The following is a 23,479-nucleotide window of genomic DNA, read 5'->3' on the forward strand; positions in this document are numbered from 1 at the left end:
CGATTCAGTAAAAAGAATCAAATTTACCATCACTACTCTGCTCTGTGCATACTCTCTGTACACTTATAAATGTGCCTCAAAACCAACCAATCACAGACTTGGATGCAAAGATTCTGATTGGCTGTTTTGGTCTTCAGTCGGTCGCTAGCTACTGCTTTCCAGAAACATGGTCCAGAATGTAGCTAAAGACATTTTCGATTAATGTGTTCTTTTATTTTAAAATATATAATTTTTTCAGACCATTGTTGGTTTAATCCAGTTTAAACCATCCACTGGATCAGAGGCACAAAAATAAGACCATACAGTTCTTGTACCATTTTGAAGCATTCAAGCCTTTAAAAGACACCAAACTCACGGTTAGCTCACAGAGTTTCTGTCTGCATGTAACAAACATAAAATAACATAAAATAGGAATTTTAAACCAACAAGGTGATTCTCAAAGAGCGATTAACTAAAAACTCGGTATATCTCAGCTGGGTGTGCAGCGTGCTTTTAAAAACAGCAGATGAAAGTGTCTGAACGGCCTTCAGAAAAAAAAAAGAAAAGCTAAAGCAAGTGTCTTTACTGAGTAACTGATACATAATGAAACATAATCCTTTTAATCATGAGAGGGAGAGCAGCAGAAACAGCTGGAAACCTCTGCTGGAGTGTCTCAAACATCAAACTGTGTTTTAAAAATGCTGAATGATTTTTCTCTCTGACGGAGAAACGGCGGCTCGTTCAAACGTCACCGTCAGAGCTCATGGAGAAAACGATCTTTCTGCTGACATTGTCCACCGTCTCTTTACTTAAGCAGTCTGAACTGTGGCGTTTCCTCACATATTCTCTTTGCATCATGATGTTACTTAATTGAGGTCAAAGGTCACTGATTTCACCTGTTCAATCATACCTACAGGCATCAGCACAGTGAGGCTTCTTCTCAGTAGTTTCCTCCTCACCTGTTTATTTGTCATCAGCACCACAGCATCAGTAATGAAAACACACAGGCTCCACTCTGATTGGACGGTTTAACATTTTTATTTATTCACTGGCTTTAGTGCACATTGTGCTGCAGCTCTTCTTCTGTGGTTGTTTGTACATAAACTCTTTATTCCCCATTTAAAAATGGCACCTTAAAAAACACATTTCACAAACATCCTTGTCTCCCTCTTTTCTGCATCAGACTAAAGCATCTGTTATCTTTCACTTGGACACAAATAGATCACTGCTGTTCAGGATGACGGGAAATCTCACCAAGCAGCGAATGGTGCATTTCTCTGATAATTCTTAGTCTTGTGTTTTTTATTTATTGAGATTGAGGAAATTAAAAAAGCCAAATTATTTATTCCACTCTTTCTTGCCTTGTACCACCATGTGTGCTGACAACAGTCACAGATTTATGTTAATAAAAAAGAATCTTAAAAACGCGGCATTTCTCAGGGAAGCTCTGAATTGTTTTTGTTCCTTTAGCCTGTTTTTCATCAACATCATTTTCACACATTAAGGTTTGCAAACTGTCCATTTTTTTAACTTTAAAATATCCTGTTATATAATCAGAACATCAGCTTTCAGTGGTTATTATTATTATTATTTAACATTACTGAGTTACACTCACAGCGACACACTGAGGAGGAAAACACTGTCTCTAACCAGCAATAGTGGGATCTGGGCCCCTCTGCCCCCCCTGGAGTATACGCCCCTTGCTGCAGTGATATAACAACACTTAGGAATTGTTGCCGCCACAAATCCCCCTGAAGCTATGCCCCTTATTAATAAATACGTTTTTAATGGATCAAAATCTCCATAGCGACCTATAACATGACTTTAAATCGTCTCCTTTTGACGCATCGTTTACTTTTTAATGCCTTTTTCAGCGAGTCTTGTGCAGGTTTTTGTACTTTAAATACTCTGATCAACATGTTTTCTACTTCTTTTCTAATAAAATCTCAACATGATAAAATACCAGAGGATTCCCTCCACCTCTCTTTACATTATATGAACAGTTGCAGCCGCGCTGAGGCATAGATTGGTCAAAAGTACATTATTGACCCTCCTCCTCCTCCTCCTCATCATTGTCCTCACCGTCGCTTTCCTCTAGCAGTCGGGACTGGTGAGCCAGCCTCTGCGCCACAGCCGTTACCATGGCAGCGCCCTTCCCGCTGCCGTCCTCCGAGACGAGGAAGGTGATGTCACACTGAGGGGCGAGCAGGCGCACCGCCTTCTGGAGCTTACTGCTGAAGCTGGAAAAGGAAGGAAAGAGAGGGAGGTGTTGAAAGGACAGAACTGCCAGATTTCACCGTTTAATGAGTTGCAAAAAAACAAAACAAGAAATGGGTTTCTCTAATCTACTCAAGATCAAAATGATAGCTACAGGCTCAAATCTATGCATAGACCCAAATGCGGTGCTGAAGGTACTACAGTGTCTGTTAAGTCAAGGCCTATTCATATAGTGATAACGATTGGTAGTTAGGTTGGGATGTTCTCTTGGAGCCTTTTCTAAATAACCGCAGATTCAGAGATCATCAGCTCAATGTGTCTCCACTTTGCAGAGGGTCTGAAACAAGATCCAAACGGTCCCCCTCAGAAGAGGGAAAACCGGTCAGGATGTTCAGGAACAACCCAACAACCACCAAACTGCTGAAGCACCAGCGTCGTGTCCACAGTGAGCTCAATTTTTATACGTCCATCAACTGAAAGGGTGTCGACCAAGAAAGAAGTTTCTCCTTCAAGCTTAACTGAAGTTTGCAGCATCCCACATGGACAAGTGCTTCATAATACAGCCTAGGACTACGGGTATCATTCCCGTGAAATTAAATGGAGTTTTATTTTAAATTACAATTTAATTATATTTTAAAGGTGGACATACACAATGTAAAATTACTTACATAGTACATATTTACCCAAACGCATCAGAACTGTTTATGGGATGAATAAAGCAGGCTAAGCTTGTGGAAATGCCTTCCCAAAGCCCTGACCCCAACCCTACTGAAAATATGGACTATGCTTAAAAGCCGGGTCTGTGCCAGGAATCCAACGAGTTTAAATGAACTCTACCAAAACTGGCAAGAAAAGTGATCAAATATTCAACAGAGGCTTGTCGACGGCTACTAAAAGTGTCTGGTCAAAGTGCAACTTGCTAAAGAAGACTTAACCTAGTATTAATGGGAGTGTATGAATATATCTGAACCTGAATGTACAGAATAGTGCACTCAGTTCTTGTTTTTAAAGTCATTAAAAGTGTACTCTGTACAATCTTTCCAAACAATATTTAAGTATGCCTGTTAGAAAAGACTGGTTATGGTCGGGACTTCCAGTTGAGCTTTGATGGAGTAGAACGCGAGTCTGGGAGCTCCCACCGATTTCGATTAAATTGTTATTTATTCACACTTTTTGGCCATATTTCCAGTCCTGTTTTGGTTTGTGGATTGTCTTGTGGAGAAGTTTTACTCGGGCCGGCGTAAAATGGCAGCAAAAAATGTTAAAACCCGCAGTACTATTCAAACACAACTGAGGCCTAGTTTGCAAACCGCGACCACACCCTCGAGTGAGCTGTCGTCTCCTGCAAAGCCCCCCTCGTACCAAGCTAATCCTGATATTGAGGCTCTCAAGGTCGAGTTGCTGGCTTTGCTGAGGAAAGATATTGCCGACATCTTTAAAAGTTTGATGCTGTAATGCTGCTAAGGGTTCACGCTCTCGTTAGGTTTAACGCCACCTGTGCATTGTTTTCTTAGGCCGTTGTGCTAGTTATTGTACTGTTGGTGTGCTGGTTCCTTTTATTTTCATTGTTATTTATTGAAACTGAATCATATAATATACTCTTGGACTTCGGACTAGTCCAGCACAATCTTCTCCAAGCTTGCTGCATTGATTTGCATAGGACTGGGTTGTTTTTTGTTTCAGAAAAGACTGGTTACTTAATATCAGCAAACCAACTGAAGTTTTGGTTAAATGTTCAAATGTCTTTGCTCTGATCACCAAATGCCTCTTACGTGGGGTGTTTTCTGTACACTGTCCCGTCCACCCCCACAGTGGTCTTCAGATGGTCGAGTTTGCGGTTGTTACGGATGCGGTTGACGAGGGTTGCCAGGGCGGCAGCACAGAGATAGGCCGAGCGTGAGGAAATAGTGTCGCAGACCAGGCGCACCACAGAGGCGTCGACCAGACCCCAATCCAGACCCAACTCAGTCAGAATCTTCTTGGCGTTCTCCAAACCGCTGTCCGGCCTGAGCACCAGACAAAGCGGTTAGATAATGAAGACCAGGAGAAACTGCTGGAAACAAGGAAAAAGCAAAAGACTCACTCCTCAATCTCAGAGATAAACTTGGTCTCAAACCGTCCTGAGGTCCCCAATGCCTCCGATATCTGTCCTTTAAACAGCAGCTTGTCCTTGGTCATCTTCACCAGCACCAGTTGAACGATTTCTCCCAAATACATGCCACTGATCATCTTCTCAAAGCTACAGGAGAACGCACAAACATTAGCTATCAGTTTCTAACTTCTGCCGTGGCCAAAAATCATTGTATAGAAGTTGTGTCAAAGACTTATCTGAAGCTGATCGCATGAACGGGAGAGGTGTGTTATGATTCTGAATAGTTGTGAAACATACATGTGCACGCCGGGGTTGATGGAGTTCTTGTCCACCTCCACGTCGAACTCAGTCAGGATGTCATTCAAGCATCCGTCATCCCCAAAGCCGCCCCACTCCGTGTTGATGCACATGCGTCCGTCCTCGCCCTCAATACGCTTCACATTCTTTATTTCCTCCATGTAGCAGGCGTTGGTTCCCGTACCTGCAGGACAATGGTGTTTAGATTAAACCGCGAAGCATTTAGCAGCTTAGAAGAGTCAAAATCATAATAAAAGGGAATTATTTGCAACTCCAAATTGACCCCAAAATGTCATAAAATTAAAATATAATTTTCTGATATTTTAAAATATAAAAATTAAACTCTAGGTCTTGGAGGAAGCCCTCCAGATATAGCAATGAATGTTCGGCCTAAATATGGCAAATATGTACACTTGTGGGCCACACCGTTCTGTGACTCCTTCACCTATGCAGATGTCACTTGTCATTCAGACAACATCTGGCTCGGACAGCAGCTGCTGCATCTGTGTAAAAAACATTGGAGCTCCTGTGACATCATTCTCTGTTGTTTGAGTAAATTTGGGGGCTTGTCCGGGATTCAAGAAGCCAAGAAGCATCATAGCCAAAGCACAAATCATACCCTAACATCACATATTTCTGTGTCTAAAACCTGCTACTACAGTACTGAACAGTAGCTTTCAATGTAAGCCTGGTATTTATTTTTTTCTTTGGGGACCATCATTTAGATAATTTTGTCTTCAGTAAGACTCAAAAATAGTGACTGAGAAGAAAAACCTTGTCAGGAAACTTTTTACAAGAGGCCGAGTCCATCCTGTATAAAAAGTAAGACTTTCATGTTTTCATGTGTGACGGAGTTACACCGTCCCGGGCCGCAGACAGCTGATCTGGGCGCATACACGCACCACCACCATTAGTTTCTACAATTACCGTGGCTGCGCGTCTTTTCGTCGACCGGGCAGATAAACAAAAAGGGGTGAGGGGTATATTTTGAGCGGCGCAGAGGGTGGCCAACATATTTTCCCACTTACCTTTAATAAAGCTGGTCGCGTAGACTCGCTGTGATCGCTGATTATACGAGTGGTTATGCAAGCCGATGGTATGGTGTTCCGGAGTTCAAATAGTGGGTTCGCGCGCGCTTGAAAGGTCACGTGAACTGCATTATTTTTTGCTTGTTTTTCTGTTATTGTGAAACACTGTAGGCTGCCTGGAGTTGGCCATAAATGTCTGTATATACTGTACATATATATGTATTGTAGGAATACAGCTGGAAATAAGCTGAGGGGAAAAGAGTGTTTGATAAAAGAAATAATAAAGAGATGACTATTATGCCTAGTGGGAGGGGCTACGGGGTATAAAAGAAGGCTGTCAGGGCCTACCTGGGTTCTTTCAGTGAGATGTTACAGAGAGGGTAACATGCAGACTGTGTTTTGTATATAGATGTTTATTTTGTGTTGACTTAAGTTAGTTTTCTATTTTCTTTGTAAATAATCTTTTGTGCACCTGGGAGGCCGGCAGAATAAACTATCCCCACTGAAGGCTTCCTGACTACGCCTGCATTTGTTCAGAAGAAGTTTCGGAGAGGACCCCGCGACATCATGTTTGTGTACTTCTTGCCTTCTTGTGACCGTGGCTCTTTAGGGGTCATTTTCTTCTGCTTTGCGTCTCTTTGTGGTTGTTTTGTGTATCTATATAGCTGCTTTTATGTCTTTGTTGTGGATGTTTTATCCATTCAGTAATTTATTTATGACCCCAATAAACTGACTACTCATCATCTTGTCAGTGTGTTCGGGGCGTGCAGGCAAACACAGCTCAGTCAGATGTGAGGTTTATCTATTTATAAAGCACAACAGCACGGCTGATTAAAGTGCAATAACGGCAAACATAAAAGACAAACACAGACAAAGACATCCCAGAGTGAAATTATGGTTACCAATGATCATGCCGATTTCACAGCTCTGGTCCTTGTAGCCACAGCTCATCATCGTTCCCACTGTGTCGTTCACCATGGCAACTGAGCCAATATGATAGTCCTGCAGAGAAGAAGACAGGCAGACAGGTGCATTTATATCTCGCCTATTCACAAATATCCTGCCTACACAGCGAGAGAAAGTGCCACGGTGCTTTTAATCGGCACCTCAGCAGCATTCACAGAGATGAAGTGGGAAGAATTACTCGCCGATTCAAATATGAGGCCCACAAACAATTTAACAGAACATTTTCTGTCAGCACATCAGCGTGTGGTGCTGCTGGGTTTATCCCTTACAGTTAAGTCCACGTCTTTTTAGACAATGACAGGTTTTTTGTAGCTTTGCCTCTGCACTCGTGGCTGGAATACGAGCTGCAGTTACTCTGATGCTCGAACATCATGAGTGAGTTAGCATCAACTGAAACAGCAATGAGTGTGTGCAGTGTCGCTGAGTGTGTGTGTATAAAGAAACATTGTGCTGAAGGGTAAAACACTAAAACGCTGCAGCTGGAAGAACGGCTCTGCAGGCCAGAGCTGAAACACATGAGTGTGATTTTGGACCGACCCCTCTCCTGTGAATGGCCTCTTTCAGTAACTGGACCACGTCTTTCCCCTCCACCCCGGAGCAGTTGAAGCCTTTGGTCCAGCGGATCAGGATGCTCTGCAGAAAAACACAATTTACAGACAATCAGTGAGATCGGTGTGAACGACTGACACTGAGTTCACCTCAGAAGGAAAATCTGCTTTCAGGAATGTTTGGACTGTAGGAGGCACAGGAACCCCGGGGAGAGTCCGGGGGCTCTGAGGGTCAGTGGTGTTGGATCTCTGTGGGAGTTTTTTTAAGATTTTGTCTCTTTGTTTATGTTTTCTGCACTTTTGTGAGAGTTTTCTGTCTCTTTTCCTTCTAAAAACTCATCTAAACCACCTTTAAAACCATGAACAGCCGAAACACACAGGTTACTGTTGTGTAGTTACTGTGTGTGTGTGTGTGTGTGTGTGTGTGTGTGTGTGTGGGAGACCTTGTCGATTTCCAGCTGTTCACAGGGGAAGGAGAAGGTGAAGCCCAGAGGAAGCGTTTGACCCTTCAGGTTATGAGACTCGAGGAAATCTCCGAGACAGGTGGCGATGTGGTCGAACAGCTGCGCAGAGACGGACGTGAATTTTGAGGATTCGCACGTTTCCGTTTGCTTTGTTTTCCTTCAGCGTGCGTTTGTGTCACCTGTTCTCCGGGTCCCAGCATCATTTCCTGTGGGATGGCGCAGATCTGACTGTCCATCTTCAGAACCTTCTGCGCCTCCTCCTCCACACGGACGTGAAGCACACGGAAGTTTGTTCCTCCCAGATCCAACGCCAGGAAGTCGCCTTTCTCTGCCGACCGCGTGATGAAGATTTAGTTACAGGAAGCCATCTTTAAAATGTAATTATAGCTTTAATAATTATAATCCCTGCAAAGGTCTCTGACAATCTAAAGTTGTGAATTACTCTGAGTGTTTTCATCGTTGCTGCAGTGCCGATGCAGACATGCTATCAGAGCCTGCTCACCGGCCACCACTGAAAACCCTCCCACAGCCATTTAAGCTTTAACTGCTTAGATTCACCACATCAGCAGCTGTCCAGGGTTCTTCTACTGTAACCACGTGCAGACGGCTGAAGCCTTCAACATTAATTTTTGCACTGATACAAAAACCCGATCACAGCACGTGCCAGTGGGAGCTTTGTCCCAGTGTGCATAAAACACAAATATGTAAGACTGCTTTCTTTATCTGCACACTATCTAAAATTAGAAACACGCTGTCTCAGAGTGATGCTCAAAAACTAGTTCATGCATTTATTACGTCTAAGCTGGACGACTGTAAAGCTTCATTATCAGGATAATAAACAAACACAGCAGCAGGAGTACAAACAGGAACTATAAGATATAGGGATGCACCGATACCGATATCAGTATCGGTATCGGCCCCGATACCGATACCAGTATCGGTATCGGTGCCGATACTGTAAAATGTGTGCGTACTCATACTTAACCGATACCATGAACCGATACTAACTTATTTCATAAATCAGAGGGTGGCTTGTCATTTTTGTTGTAGTGTTTTAGATTAGCCACTAGGGAGCCAATTATTATTTTATTTATTATATATATATATATATATATATATATATATATATATATATATATACACACATACACATACATATATACATAAAATACCTAAAATATATACCTAAAATAAATATATATATAATATATATTTATTTTAGGGGGACATCCCCTAGAGACAGTGCCAATAGTTCAGTGATATTTTGTTAAATTACAATGTGGAGACTCTGCAATAATTTAACAGAAGTGCTTATTTTTCACTTGAAATTTTTTTGTGGTCATTTTTATTAAGATATTATTTTTTATTGGCAGAGAATAAAATAAAACCTGTCTTCCAATTCATTGCATTTGTGTGTGTGTGTGGTAGAAGTATCGTTTTTTGTACTCTGTATCGGCAAGTACTCAGATCCAAGTATCGGTATCGTATCGGTTTGAAAAAATTGGTATCGTTGCATCCCTAATAAGATATCATCGTTCTCTTCACTGGCTCCATGTTAAATAGAGACTGAAATTAAAGTCTTTCTCCTCACACGTAAAGTCACAAATGTCTTCATTTTAAGAGAAAGAATCATTAGGACACATCTGGACACATCTGGACTGAAGCTCCAGGACTCACGTGGTGTGAGCATGTGTAGAAAGCAGCTGGAGGGTAAACCACACACTTCTGGTTTTTATGGGAAGATTCAAAGTTTGGCTTTAATCTGAAAATGTCCTTACCCGTCCCATCAGGCGTGGCCCTGACGAAGGTGGGCAGCATCTTGACGGGCGCCTTGTGGTGCGAGTGCTTCCCTAAACCTCGGAGCAGATCCTTCCTGAGCCGAGCCGAAACCTCCTGCAGCATCTCCGGGGACAGCTGGAAAGGTTGCAGGTACTTCTGCACCTGCAGAGGGAGGCGTGTCACGTGAACAGCATAAAGACATAAAGGTGTTCAGGGTGTCGACACCGCCCACACGTCGGTGCCCTCCAGGGAAACCCAAACAAGGCAACTGTGTCGTTTAACCACCAGATGGCGACATTTCCTCAAAATCTGCAGAAGAACAGTTTAAAGCAGAGTTCCTAAAAGAAACAATCACAACAATAATTAGTCGAGTCATCTTTATTTATACAGCACATTTAAAAGACATCAAGTGTCGGCCAAAGTGCTGAACAGAGGGGTAATATAATAAAAGAATTCAAATAGAAAGAAAACATTTTAAAAAAGAATTGTAAGACATGTAAGAGTATATAGCATATAATGTACATAAACTGTACACATTTACACACAAGCACACATATGTGAACATACAACACCATCCAATAAGATGAGAGACCAAATCGACAGAATAAAAAAAGATATCAAAGAGATCCGAAAGCCTTGGAAAAAAAGTAGGTCCTGAGATTCGATTTAAAGACTTCCAAGGATGAAGAGAATTTTATGAAGGGGGGAAACTATTCCAGAGTCTCAGGGCGGCAATGGAGAAAGCTGGGAGCATTACAATTACACTAAAAAAACCCTAAAAGGGCTTCAAATACCTCTGAGTACCAGGGGCGCTGCACAGAAGTATTATTAACCAGTAAGTCTGGTTAAAAATACAAAGCACCCTTGCTGGTTAGCAGAGCACTCTGCAGAGAGAAGCAGCGGCTCAGCAGGCGTGCTGACCTCCGGCTGCTCCTCTGAGACGCTGAGGTGTTCAGCAGAGAGGCAGAAACTCTGCAGCGTGTCTTAATCTGCCCTGAGATCTGCTCCCTGCTGGACATGCCTGAAACACCTCACCAAGGAGGGGTTCAGGTCTGAGTCAGACTCCAATGACTGAGCTCCTCGCCCTCTCTGAAGGAGGACCAGCTCTTCAGAGGAAGCTTCAGCTGCTCGCGGCTCGTAGTGACCTCACTCACTCCCTGCAGCGCGTGCTGAGGCTTAAAATACAAAAACAACATTTAAACGTTCAGCACATCAAACCCACAGCTGAGCCTGAAAATCTTTACTCATTTCTGATCACATGTTGTGACTCAGCTGCTGCTCGGAGATAGAACGGGCTGAGTTTTGTCTCTAACAGCATCAGGTGGGAGGAAGTCAGGGTGACACGGACGAGTAGACGAGATAAAGACGGCTGTAACTGCGTTTTAGTTTCACCGTGAGATCCATAAACTGGCTTCACATTCAAAGAAGAGACGAATGTCCTCCAGGCGTCTTTTAAACAACTGAACACAGAAACTCAGATTTGATTCTGTGATGCTGCTGACTCTGTTTACATCATTTTGAAGGTGCTTTCGACATTACTGCACTGAGCCCTGCTCGCCTACAGGCGGCACAAATCACAGCTGACGCAGGCAGAGAGCTCGTCGCTCATCTACGAATCAAAGTGCTTTTATTTGTTTGGAGTCGAACCTTCGTGTCCGGTTTTCGTTCTCTCCGGATCACCTGACTTGTTCCAAAGACGGGACACAAACTCCGAGCTGAGAAGTTACAACTCGTTACTCTGTGCTCCCTCGTTTGGTCGCCCTGTTCTCGTTTCCAACAGAGCTTCATAAATAAAACGCTGCAGTTTAAATATTTTACAGATGATTATTATTCACTGAGCCGTCGAACTGCGACAGGATCTGTTTCGTTTGATCTCTTGTGAAAGTTGAAAGTTGGCACAGTTTGAAGCTGATTTCACAGGATATCCTTGAATTAAACGGAGAAACTTCTGGAGAAGTTGCAGAGGGATTGTTGCTTCTGCCGGACGTTGTCTGTTGAAATCAGCAGAATCAAAGTTTAAATTCTAAAACCAACCGAAAGTTTTTACTTTGAAAAGTTGAGGGATTTCTCAGAAACATGATTTATTTGTACAACAACAGTCACCTCGGGGCGCTTTATATTGTAAGGAAGAGAGAAAACGCACTGAGCGAGCGCTTTGGTGACAGCGGGAAGGAAAAACTCCCTTTTAACAGGAAGAAACCTCCAGCAGAACCAGGCTCAGGGAGGCGAGGAAGACATGACTGAAGAGAAGAGAGCCAGAGATTATTAACAACTAATGATTAAATGCAGACTGGTGTCTAGAACAAACACAGTGCATTATGGGAAAGGAGCGCCCTGTTGATGATGTGGTGCCACGAAGTCTTTAAGATAAGATGGAGAGAAGAGGAAGATTTGTGGGTGGAGTAAAGAACGGTGAGATGGAGGAAGTTGGTGCTGTAAAGGAAAGAAGTTGTAATAAACTTTATTTACGCGATGTTTTGTTACGGTTCGGACAAACCTGTCCAAACAGCTGCTTTTCACCTCCGACCTTTCACACCTGCGCTCACCTGCACAGTAACCTGGACACGGTCTGAAGAGCCGTGCAGTGATTTTCCAGCTCTGAAGGAAGCTGGGAAAACAGTCAGGCTGGATTGTTGCTGCCATCTCCAGAGGATCATAACTCGCCGTGTCAGCCCAGCCTCTTCCTGCCTCTTCCTGCCTCGGATTCCACGTAAACACACGTTTGTTTTGCACTTAGGTTCGTGTCACCATCACAAAGCCTCACGGAGGCCTGTAAGCTGCTGCGAACACGCCCTGGCAGCCAGTGTTGTGAAACGTGTGCTTCCAGGTCTCAGGTTGGCTTTTTTTCTCCCACCGTCACACGTGTTCTTTACGGTAAACGTCGGAGCGTCTCAGACACGTTTGAACAACCGGTGCAGCTCCGTCCATCTTTAAGAAGCTTTTAAAGTCATCTGTGTGGAAGTTTAACTTTACATTTAGAGCTCAGCGACTCTGCTGTTACTGTTATCAGTGGTTAAATGATTGATTCACAGTCAGAATGAAGCTGATATAAAGCTGAACAGCAGCTGTGGTTGGAGATCCTCTGAGTTAAACGTTGTCCCAGGATCAGATGCTGCCATGAGGCAGGGATACAAATGTGTCTGCCTCCTCTTCGTCTCCTTGAGTCCTCAGCTGCAGCGAGTTTACTCTCCTCCACTGTCCTCGCTCCTCCTCGCTCCTCCTCGCGCCTCCACTCGCTCGTTTCTGGGTTCCTCCCTCCCAGCAGGCGAGGCTGACTGACGGGTAAATGTTTCAACATTTGGAAGTGAAACTAAAGTTTTATGTGCTTCATTCAATTTAAAATAAACTTGAAATAAAATAATGGAGAATAAAGGTGCCGGTTTGAGCAGGTGGGTTTGAGGGGAAGTGTGGGGGAGATATTCTCCTGTTAAAGCGCAGCATCCAAACCACTGTGGCTCAAAAGTAACCGGACTCCTCCTAGCTTAATATTTCTTCTGTAGCATCAACACTGGCTGCTCACAGCTGATCCAGAGGACGTGAAGAAGAAGATGAAACCAGTCGCTGGCACCGTGGCTGCGCAGCGAGTCAGGAAGGCGTTTCCTGTCGTAAAACGGCTCAGGGCGATCTGGGTTTGGCTGCCACTCTGGTGGCGGTTGAGGAAATTCAGCGCTCAGAGGAAGCGGAGAAGAAAACAGCACGATGAGTCAAACACATTTTCACTCAGCGACTCGAGTGTTTGATTCATCGTGTGGCTCAGGTGCAGCTGCTCCATGCTGCTGCACAGAGTCAGTTTTACACTTTTGCCTTTCTCTTCCCTCACATAGAGCCTACGTGTCTGTGTATGTATGTAGAGCACATACATGTTCTGGACAGGTTCTGCATACTTTGAAGCTTCAGTGAGACACGGCAGTGAGACCTGCTTGCTGCCACGAGGCCTTTTGAAGCCAAAAGTGTGGATGAAACATTGGTCCGAGCTGTGCCGAGTAACAGACTCATAAATGTGTGAATTTTACTGAAACTGAAGCACAAACTTCAGAAGGGTCTGAAACACTAATATTAGTCGGAGGATCTATTAAAAATGCCCCAAACATGGTAAGCGATGAAGGCGAGCAGCTACATGTAGACGTGTTTATCTCTGACAAAAGGTTTTAACACGTTTCTGACTGACCGCTGGAGCCTCACATGGACGCTGGAGGAACTGCAGCTCTCCTGTATTCAGCTCCAGCTGAGCAGGCGGAGCCGTGGTTCTGATGTTTACTGATAAAGTAAACGCTCCGGAAAAAAGGAACGATTCCTGGAAGAGGAAATCCTCGACTTGGAGACATCGTCGTGAGTTAACAACCTAAGGGTGGATGTGTTCATGACTTAGTTCATGTTTAACGTTGGAGCCATATTTTTCTGTTGCGCTTAAACCTTCTCTGAGGTCTTCCTCTTCTGTCCATCTTATCTTTAAGATTTCGTGGCACCACATCATCAACAGGGCGCTCCTTTAGGCCCATAATGCACTGTGTTTGTTCTAGACACCAGTCTGCATTTAATCATTAGTTGTTAATAATCTCTGGCTCTCTTCTCTTCAGTTATGTCTTCCTCGCCTCCCTGAGCCTGGTTCTGCTGGAGGTTTCTTCCTGTTAAAAGAGAGTTTTTCCTTCCCGCTGTCACCAAAGCGCTCGCTCAGTGCGTTTTCTCTCTTCCTTACAATATAAAGCGCCCCGAGGTGACTGTTGTTGTGATTTGGTGTTATATAAATAAAACTGACTTGAACGGAGTAACGATTCTGAGAAATTCCCTCAAATTTTCAGTCACATTTTTGCTGTGGTCTCACAGTTTCAGTCTTTCTGACTGTGAACTTTTTCCTTAGACGTCCGTTATGGAAATACTATTTCCAATATTCTCGGATACTTTTAACTCTTCATCTGGTGAATGCTCTGATTCTTCTTCTGCCACAGATACTTTAGAGGATCAGTTTCAGCTTTACTGGCTGACTGATTTCATCCTGGAACAAACTGGTGTTTTTAGTATCAGTTTAGTCACGTTTGTTTTGTTTTGCTTATTGTTGTCAGGGACCAGTCGCCAGCATCACGAACATGGAGCAGTAAACTGAAGGTTGGTCTTGGTGAGTCTTTGGCGATCATCGTGGGAGTCATCAGAGCCTCGCCCTTAAAAAACATCATAAAAAGAAACAAACTCCCTGGATGTCGTAGAAATCGATGCGATTGTGCTGCTCGTCACAGTTTTGTGGAAATAAGGAGGTTCGGCTCCGATTCTTATTCATGAAGTTGCAGCTGAAAAACTGGAAGTTGTCACTTTAAAAATGATGAAATACATAAAGTCATGATTAAAGTTAGTAAACCAATGACTGACCATGAATCTGACAAAAGAAAAAATACGATTCTTTGTTCCTGTTTTTCCGGACCTCTGTCAGAAATTCCCTCACTGACGGTTTGCGGCAGCTCGCAGCTTTAAATATTCACCTGCTCTGTTTACGTCTGTGTAACGAGTGTTTCCTGCTTTTGTCTGAAGATTATTATATTGCTGTTTGTCACGCATGTTGGTTTTTCATGTGATTTTATGCCCATTTTCATTATTTACACTGCTGTAAACAAACACAAATATTTATACACACACACTTTATGGACTCTCCTTTCTTCAATGTGAAGACACTTGGTACCAGGCTGTACGAGTCTTTGAGTGGTCCTGAGAGCGCTGATGCTGAACCTCGCTGAGCAACGCTAGCAGCTGTGGCGATGTGTAAGACAACATTGGATCATTTCAAAGAAGAATCCCCGTGATTTAAGCTGAAGTTTCTGATGAATTCTCAATAAACTTTGGTAGATAAAGACGTCATCATCATGTGATTAAAGCTTTTGGATTTTCCCTTCTGATCAGTGCAACAAGAAGCTAAAAGCATCACGTTAGACTGAGTCAGACTGAGCAAACATGCAGGAACCTTTAAAGTGATATTTACTTTAAAAGGTATTTTAGAATTACTGTTAATAACCAATAAAATACATTTCATTGATGTTGTATCTGCACAGGGACTTTTTAATGCTGTATTCTCATTAATTAGCCAACATGCAGAAATAAGACATATCCTGTGTTCACTGAACCCTAATATGTTGATCGTAGTGTGTATGTGCATGTGCATCATCCGAAACTCGTCTTAGACGTGTGACGAAATCGCAATCAAATGGTAATGGTAAATGGCCTGCATTTGTATAGTGCTTCTGTAGTCCTTAAGGACCCCAAAGCGCTTTACACAACATTCAGTCATCCACACATTCACACACTGGTGATGGCAGCTACATTGTAGCCACAGCTGCCCTGGGGCGCACTGACACTGGCGCCACCGGGCCCTCTGGTTAGTATCTTGCCCAAGGATATTTGTCATGCAGCCAGGAGGCAGCCTGGGATCAAACCACCGACCTTCTGATTAGTGGCTGACCTGCTCTGCCACCTGAGCTACAGCCACCCATGCCATCAAATGTACTAAATAATTGACTAGTCCAGGATTATCAAGCTCTATTTAACACTCAGATTCTTAGTAACTAATCTCAAATTGCATGTTGACATGTACGTTACGTGTACATTGTTGTGCAGCGGGATGTGTGGTCACATATTTAAATAAATATTCATGAGACAGCAAAGCTAAAAGTGCCTGTAATTATTATTTTGTTGTATAAAATAAATATCTAGCTTGCAAAGAAAAACTATAAAATATGTATTCATGATTTATGTGTTTGGTGTTTATGGCGTGCGACTTTATAAAGTGATATAAAGAATATAAAACAACAACATGATGAATTAAAACAGACGTCTGTGTTTTAAACATAGACAACGGTTGGCTTTTTGTTAGTTATCCATCGAATACTGCCACAAAAATATCACACACACCAACAAGGTGACACGTACCTTACTGCGCACATCCGGAGGGATGCCGTCCAGGTGCAGGGCGGCGGTGTCGCCGCTCATTTTGGCTTTCTTGGTTATCTGAACGTTGGACTTGCCGTTTGCTTGTGTGTTGCTCATCTGGATGAAAACAGGTTAAAAGACAATGAATTAAGCTGACAGGGTTAAATGATCAGAAAAAGAGGGCGATAAGACTCTAAGATAATATGGCGTCTTCTGAGACGTCACCCCGTCGTTGCCCTGACAGGTTTTTTAAAAAATCAATCAATGATTTTTGATTTGCAGACTAATTTTCCCAGAGTCAGCGTCACAGCATCTCACGTGCCCGTGAGTTTATGGTGTCAGAGGTCTGCATTTATTTGAGCTGTGCCACAACCACAATGATTGTTCGTGACCGGTCTTATTCTGTGGTTACTGTTCATACAAAACGGGAAAGTATGGATTTATTTAGAGAAATTAAAACACTGGGGGGAAAAGTATTGTTACCACACTCACGATCAACTAATCAAGTGGACGCTTGTTGCCATGCAGCACCTAAAATATGTGTAAATTTCTACTTACTAAGGAGCAAGGTGACATTTTGATACTTCAGCTGCATGAAGAAGCTTGCAGATGAATCAAATAATCATTCAAATAAACAACATTGCTGAAACATGTTGCCTGAATGATCTGTAAAGATTAAAGCTAGCATGCTAACTCTTCATTAGCAGCTCCACGGGTGTCATGTCACAGGCAGATTGTGTTTATTTGATTTAACAGATGTGATACACAGTAACGAACACTGAAGTTAATTATGTAAATATGCCAAAAAAAGCTGTTTCAGTTTAGAACCAGACGGCAACCTCGTGCTAATTTGGACAGTGTGTATTCTGCTGTGGTTTGCTAGCTGTTGCTAGGCAGAATTGGCCTCAGAAATGGTGCTGCAGTAAAAACCTTGTTGCAGTTGCTTCGGTTGCTTCAGTTGCTGTGTTCTCTATCATATCGAGACTATCTCTTCCCGAGTAGAGAGATCATCTTTTATTCAGAGAACCAAGGTTACGGTGTAACCATAGAGTCGCATGGAAAACTCCAGCTGAGATGCAAAAAGTTGCACGTTTTAGTTTTAGACACAGCTTTTCATTTAACTGTTTCTGTTTGCATCGCACTTTTTCCAGGTTTACTGCGCTCGGAGGTTAGTTCATGATTTTTAATGTAACACCTTTATCTCTTTAGGGGTCCCCAATCTCAGTCCCCGAGGGCCGGTGTCCCTGCAGGTTTTAGATCTCACCCTGGGTCAACACATCTGAATCACATGATTAGCTCATTACCAGGCCTCTGGAGAACTTCAAGACATGTTGAGAAGCTAATTTATCCATTTAAATCAGCTGTGATGGATTAAGGACATCTATAACCTGCAGGGACACCGGCCCTCGTGGACTGAGATCGGGGACCCCTGCCTTTAAGGTATCAGCAATCGATTTCAGAGCAGCTGCCTGCAACCACTTACAATTTTACAGTAAAAGTCACAAAAGTAAAATTTTGCTCACTGTGATCACCCTCAGAGGTCATTATTAATAAACCTAACACTATTAGAAAACATACATCTTATCCTTTTTAAAACATTTTCTCCCACGTGTTGGAAATCAGCAGACAAAGTCATCACACTGACTCACAAGGGTGAGTGTTACAGTGCTCAGAGACCTCATAACATCCAGTGAGCTTTACTGTTATAGTCAGGGTTGGGATAAGGCTGAGGTCACGACCCGTCACCACGTGGACCTGACAGTGTCAGATTTTACCCACTGAAATCAAAAAGCTTTAACAGAAAAAGCTGCAAAGCATCTTTAGTAGAGCAGAAAAATCTATTTATAAAAGTAAGAATTACTGTTGAGCTGCTGAGCTGATGTGTGCTCGGCGTAAACTCAGGTTTTCATGCAGGGAAACAAAGTGAGCAACGATTAAACGTGCCTTTGAGCAAACAGCTCGAGGCTTTAAATGCTGTTAGATGCAGAATTCAAAGCACAGAAAGGAAGGTGCAGCGAGGAGCACACGAAAGAGGAACAAGCGTTTCTCCACATCCTCCAGTCGACTTGACGTGGACATGAATAACAACAGGTCCAAATGCAAACATAGACCCGGAGTAAACGTCATATGTCCCGCGTTACTACCTGAATGTCAACAGAGCGCACCTGAGAACAGCTGGGAGCCGTAACTGGAGTTTAAAGGAACCTGAAAAGCTGCTTCCTCTTCAAGTCCTCAGAGTCAGCAGAAGAACTCCCAAAACCCAACAGCGTGACGCTGGGACCAAAATAAAACAGTTTTCTGAAGTGAAACTGGACGATGAAGAGAAACGCATGACAGCGTCTGATGACAGCAGGAAAAACTGGGAATATTGATGATGCAACACTCGCAGAAAGTTTTTTTTATTTCCCTCTAATAATTACTAAATGATAATGAAACAGTTTTAGTGATGACTTTAAAGCAACAGCAGATTTTCCTTCATTCAGTAACATTTTTTTAGTTTATTATTATTTTTATCTGTTTTTATTATGTTATTGTTTTATAATCAGCTCTTTATGGAGCTTGTCTGGTCTTGATGGAGGTGAGGGAGTCTTTTGGCCGTGTTGACATGAGAGCGTCACACAGGTGCTGCAGACGTGTCCTCTGCACATCCTGTTGTACTGACCTCTGACCTACGATTCTCTGTGAACCCCACAGACTCAGAGCCAACAACCACATCACGTTCAAAGTCACTTCCTTCCACACTCTGATGCGCGGGGTGAACTTCAGCAGGCCGAGTTGCTGTCCTGTGACTTGTGATGGTTTTGTGGTTCTTTTATTTGCTTCCTGCCTCTTTCTCTTACAGCCTCCAGTAATTGAGTACATTTAAAAACCCGTGCAGAGCACTGTTACACCAGAGCAGGGATCACTCAGGTTGTGACACCCCTGCTGTGGATTGGGGTTTTTGGGTGGAGTAGCCTCTGAGATCACATTACAAAGTAAAACAAACAAACAAACCAAACAGCTCCCAGGTAAACCTGCAACGCGTCACTGCTCTCCACACCTGTCAATTCTGAAACCACGCCCCATATTTTTCAGATGACACCTCATTAGTGACGTAAGAATTTCTGATTCCTTTGTACTTTTATTTTGAAACAAGTTAAACTGCCCGCATCATCGCGCTGACAGGTTCCTGAGACTGTGCGGTGACCCTGAGAGGCAGATATGAAGAATAACCGCAACAATAAGATCCCGGCTGCGCCAAGGCAACATGAAACAAGTCCGACTTGTTCTAACTGAGCCAAAGATTCCGAGCAGCGCAAACTCCGTCAGAGACACCGGGCTAGTGACAAAAAAACAAAACAGCGGCTCGGGGTTCTTTACGAGGACGCAGGAGGTCTCAGGGTGAGACAGGATGGGCGGTGAAGTCACCAATCAGCCGCTCGCACTGACGCAGACACTCGTGCAAACTCCTCATCCTCTCTGCGTAAAAAGCCACGAACAGTGAAGCGAACTCACACTCACCTTTGCGTCCCGCTCCGCGCGCTCAGCCTCACAGCTCTGAACTTCCTTAATGAATGAGAGGCAGGGAGAGCGCGTGAGGTGCTCATTTTGGGAATCGTTTACACCCACTTCGTGTCGCAACACGGCGACCTCCCGCTGTCCACGAGCGGATTTACAGCTGATCGCGCGTAAAAGTCCCGGGATCGTGCCAGAGAGTTCCCGATGTTTCTGCGTGTTTTACGTGGAACATCTTTAACTGTATTACTTGTATTAACACACGGCGGTGATGTAGAAATATGACGGAGGCGCATATAAAGTTCTGAAGTTCTCTATGATTCTGCGTAATTGTCCCCACGCTTCAGTCAGTCACTGACAGCGTGTTTGTGGACCAAAATGACTCCACATCACTCACGTTTGACCTGTTTGTGACGGATGGATCAGTTATCACGCGGAGTGAGGCTCGGATTTGTTTGTCAAAGTTAACCGTGAACCGGTCGGTGAGTGGGTGGTAATTGGAGGGGATGGGTGTCTGAGTGTGGAAAGTTTCAGCATAAGACACTCTGAGGAGCCGCAGGTGTGGAAACCTCCTCACTGAGATATGACACGTTTTTCTCTTTTCTCTCACTTTCATGTCTGATGCTCTTAATGTCCTGTTTCTATAACGTTTTATTTATTACATTTTCTCATCTCTGCTGAGTTACTGCACGTACAGTGTCGTGCAACAGTTTTATTTCTTAATATTTCCAGAGAAACTCCAACAATCATTTGACCCCAGATGGGCGACAGTGGGAAAGAAAAACTCACCTTTTAACAGGAAGAAAGCACCAGCAGAAGCAGGCTCAGGGAGGGGGGCACCTGTCACTGGGGGCAAATAGGTCATGAAATCCAACATGCAGTCACCTTTCAGTGGGAGCGCCGGCCGAATCCCTCCCACTCATTTCTCCAGCTTTTCCTGCACAGCTGAACTTCACTGTAAACATCAGTGTCTCTGGATTTAGGCAGACGGCAGCATGTGAGCAAAACTAGTTTCAGGAAACTAAAAACAGTGTTAAGTGTCTGAAGCTGTCTGCTCCCCCCCCCCCCCCTGCCATTTCCTACATACACAGACTGCAGGCTGGTGACAATTTGGGAATCTCCAGCTAATTGGAGGGAGGAAGCTTTGAATAGAGCAACAGGAGTGAGGACGGCCTTATAAAAGGAACTCACCTGTGGCTACAGGTGGCGCTCTCCTCCTCGCTGCTGAGGATCATTTGGCACATGTGCTGAGCTGCCCTGGATCTTTTCATTTGTTGTGTAAGGTTTGTGGGGGGGTCCTGCACATTTCATGCATGTAATGTTTGAGTTTATTTTGTGAGTTGAGGATTAGCACTTTCTTTTCTTTGTTTTCCTCTCAGAGTAAACCTCAGCTTAGTTCTGATTTTTGTCTTTTTGGTGTTTTTCTTTGGCACAAACTAACAACCTTTCTCCCCCACATTGTTGTTTGGCTTGGAGACATTGGTTTTTTTTGAGGAACTGCCCAAAAAAGTTCTTGTACACTTGTACTGACTTATTGGAGTTGTTGCGTTAACTCCTCCCGCCAACGAGAAGGCGTAACTACCAGACTTTGGTTTTACTCTGTGGTTCTATTGTCCAGCAGCCCGAGGAGGCAGATGTTCCCATCTGACGAGGGTCGAGTGTTCCTCAAGAACGTGAAGAAGTTTGTTCGGTTTTAGTTTAAAATTGACACCTGGAAGCAGCAAATATGATAAAACGGCCGGACTGCTGTCTGTAGGTAAAACAATAACAGCGCTTCATTCCCTCAGGCATACTTCAACTCCATCCAACCCCACCTCCGTCTCCCACCACCTCCACTGAGGCGTTCTAGAGCCAGCTGCCACTAGGACACGCCCACAACACCTGAGGTGCTCAGACGTCTGAGCCTGAATGTCCGAGCTTTCCCTGTGATCCCAGCAGGACGGGAGACGGTTATCCTCGAGATGCAGCTACCGACCCCACCTGGAGTCGGGCCTGCTGGGCTTCAGGAGCTCGAGCCGAGCTGCCAGGACACAGAAGCGTTTAGTTTTCCAGCTTTTCTGGAAAAAAGAAATGTTTCACAAGAAAACGAGCAAGAAAAACCTGTGAAAACTTATTTCAGTACACAAACGTCACATTTCACCTTCATCCTGTGAATATTTTCAGAGTAAAAGCTCTTATAGTACACACACTGATATTCCTGCATATATAAAGTTATATACATCTCATCATACATCGGTCAGGTCACAGCTGCAGCTGTCAGGTGACTTTTGTGGTGGTGTATGAAGAACGTGACTCACTGATGTGTTACACATCGTTGAGCAGCTCGTGGTTTCTTTGTCTTGTCCACTAAAACCCAGGAAGTTGCAGAAACCCCGGCTCCACCTGTGCTGCTCGTTATTCTAAGAAGCTCATTTCTTCATCCAAACTTAAGTTGCGCCTTTATTCTTTCTAAACTTTCGCCTGGTGGTGCAACTCGCTCAGCGTTGAGACAGCGAATGTTTCAACACAGCGGCCACAGAATGCTGCAGAGGAAACTGAAACCTAAGGCTGGAGCAAATGAACCCGACGACAGGCCGTCTGGGGCCTCCTGAAGGTGCAGAGATCGTGTGAAGGACGAGCGACGAAGGACACGAAGTTCAGCGCAGTTCGTTTAAGTCTGTTTTCATCACAGAAAGGGGAAGAGGTTCGATTCATTTCAAGTGTTTTGTGGCCAAAGAGGTGAAAATGAGGCAGAAAGATCTTACAGGACGGTGCTGCGTTCACTTACATCAGGAATAATCAGTAAACTGACTTTCACTGCGAAGTAAAAGAGAAACTCTGTGTTCAGACAGGACGAGTCAGTGCAGAACAGGAACAGGAAACACTCGTTTATGAGATTTTATAGAAAACATTCACAAAAATATTGATTTTGATCATTTTTGTCTCGTGAAGACAAACAAGTCAAAGCAAGTTTTTCTTTAAGCTTCAGTTTGGAGGCTGAGTAAGAATAATGCACATTACACTGCAGTTCCTCCGGCGCCACTCGAGGCTCCAGCGGTGACGGATTTTACAGACAGCCTGTTCCTCAAAGCTAGGGGGCGTGGCCTCTGTGACTGACAGGCTGCTAGCAGGACTCCCTGAGCTGGGCCTCTGCAGCGTGTTTGTGCTGTTGAGAACTAATATTTCATGCTAGGCGTTTATTCAGTGTGCTACTCAGCAGGTACCGTGTCTGCTGTTAAACAACCATGCGAGGGCTAGCTTGCCAACAGCGGGTGAACAGTTTAGCAGCCAAAATGGTGACGCTGAGGCCCCAAAACCCAGAAACCAGCGAGTGACATCACAAGCCTTCGTCCATCTTTGATCGAGGAAACGATGCACAGAGCGGGACTCGACTGAAGCACCGACACTGTTAAACACTGCTGAGTTCACCTGTGGAGCAAACCTCTCTAACCGTGGCGTCCTCTGGTTTACAGGAAGTCTTCGATGTTACTGTTACGTTACAGGAAAGTGAGGTCTGGACGCCGTGGCGTGTCACTCGCCTGGAGTGATGACAGATGCAGTTTGGTGCTGTAGTGTCATTTCTGAGCCACGGCGGTCCAAAAGACACCTTCACCCAACCAGCTGCAGGCCCGTCTGTCTGATGCTGCTGAGGTGCACCGACTGTGATGGCACAACACCCTCGCGGTGGTTTTCTTGGGTAATCTAGGAAACTCTGAGCTGCGCTGA

At 44.1% G+C, this 23,479-nt stretch overlaps 1 protein-coding gene across 4 annotated transcripts; it reads right to left on the bottom strand.

Moving 5' to 3' along the window:
• Positions 1–957: 957 nt before the first annotated feature.
• Positions 958–23,479, bottom strand: LOC146510506 (hexokinase-2-like). Of its 4 annotated transcripts, none has more exons than XM_085175669.1 (11): positions 20,660–23,479; positions 16,280–16,396; positions 9,370–9,532; positions 7,771–7,919; positions 7,571–7,690; positions 7,117–7,212; positions 6,516–6,615; positions 4,586–4,769; positions 4,280–4,435; positions 3,969–4,202; positions 958–2,219 (listed from the first exon to the last, which is right to left on the bottom strand). In XM_085175669.1, exons 2-11 carry the CDS (start codon positions 16,394–16,396, stop codon positions 2,021–2,023), a joined length of 1,518 nt encoding a protein of 505 aa, XP_085031795.1. In that variant the 5' UTR covers positions 20,660–23,479; the 3' UTR covers positions 958–2,020. The 4 variants fall into 4 exon arrangements, with proteins under 4 accessions (XP_085031795.1, XP_085031793.1, XP_085031792.1 ...); XM_085175667.1 differs by having other exon boundaries at positions 20,564–23,479; XM_085175666.1 differs by having other exon boundaries at positions 16,280–16,391; positions 20,560–23,479.

The sequence above is a fragment of the Neolamprologus multifasciatus genome, chromosome 10 (genome assembly GCF_963576455.1).
Source record: "Neolamprologus multifasciatus chromosome 10, fNeoMul1.2, whole genome shotgun sequence".
NCBI classification, from domain to species: domain Eukaryota; kingdom Metazoa; phylum Chordata; class Actinopteri; order Cichliformes; family Cichlidae; genus Neolamprologus; species Neolamprologus multifasciatus.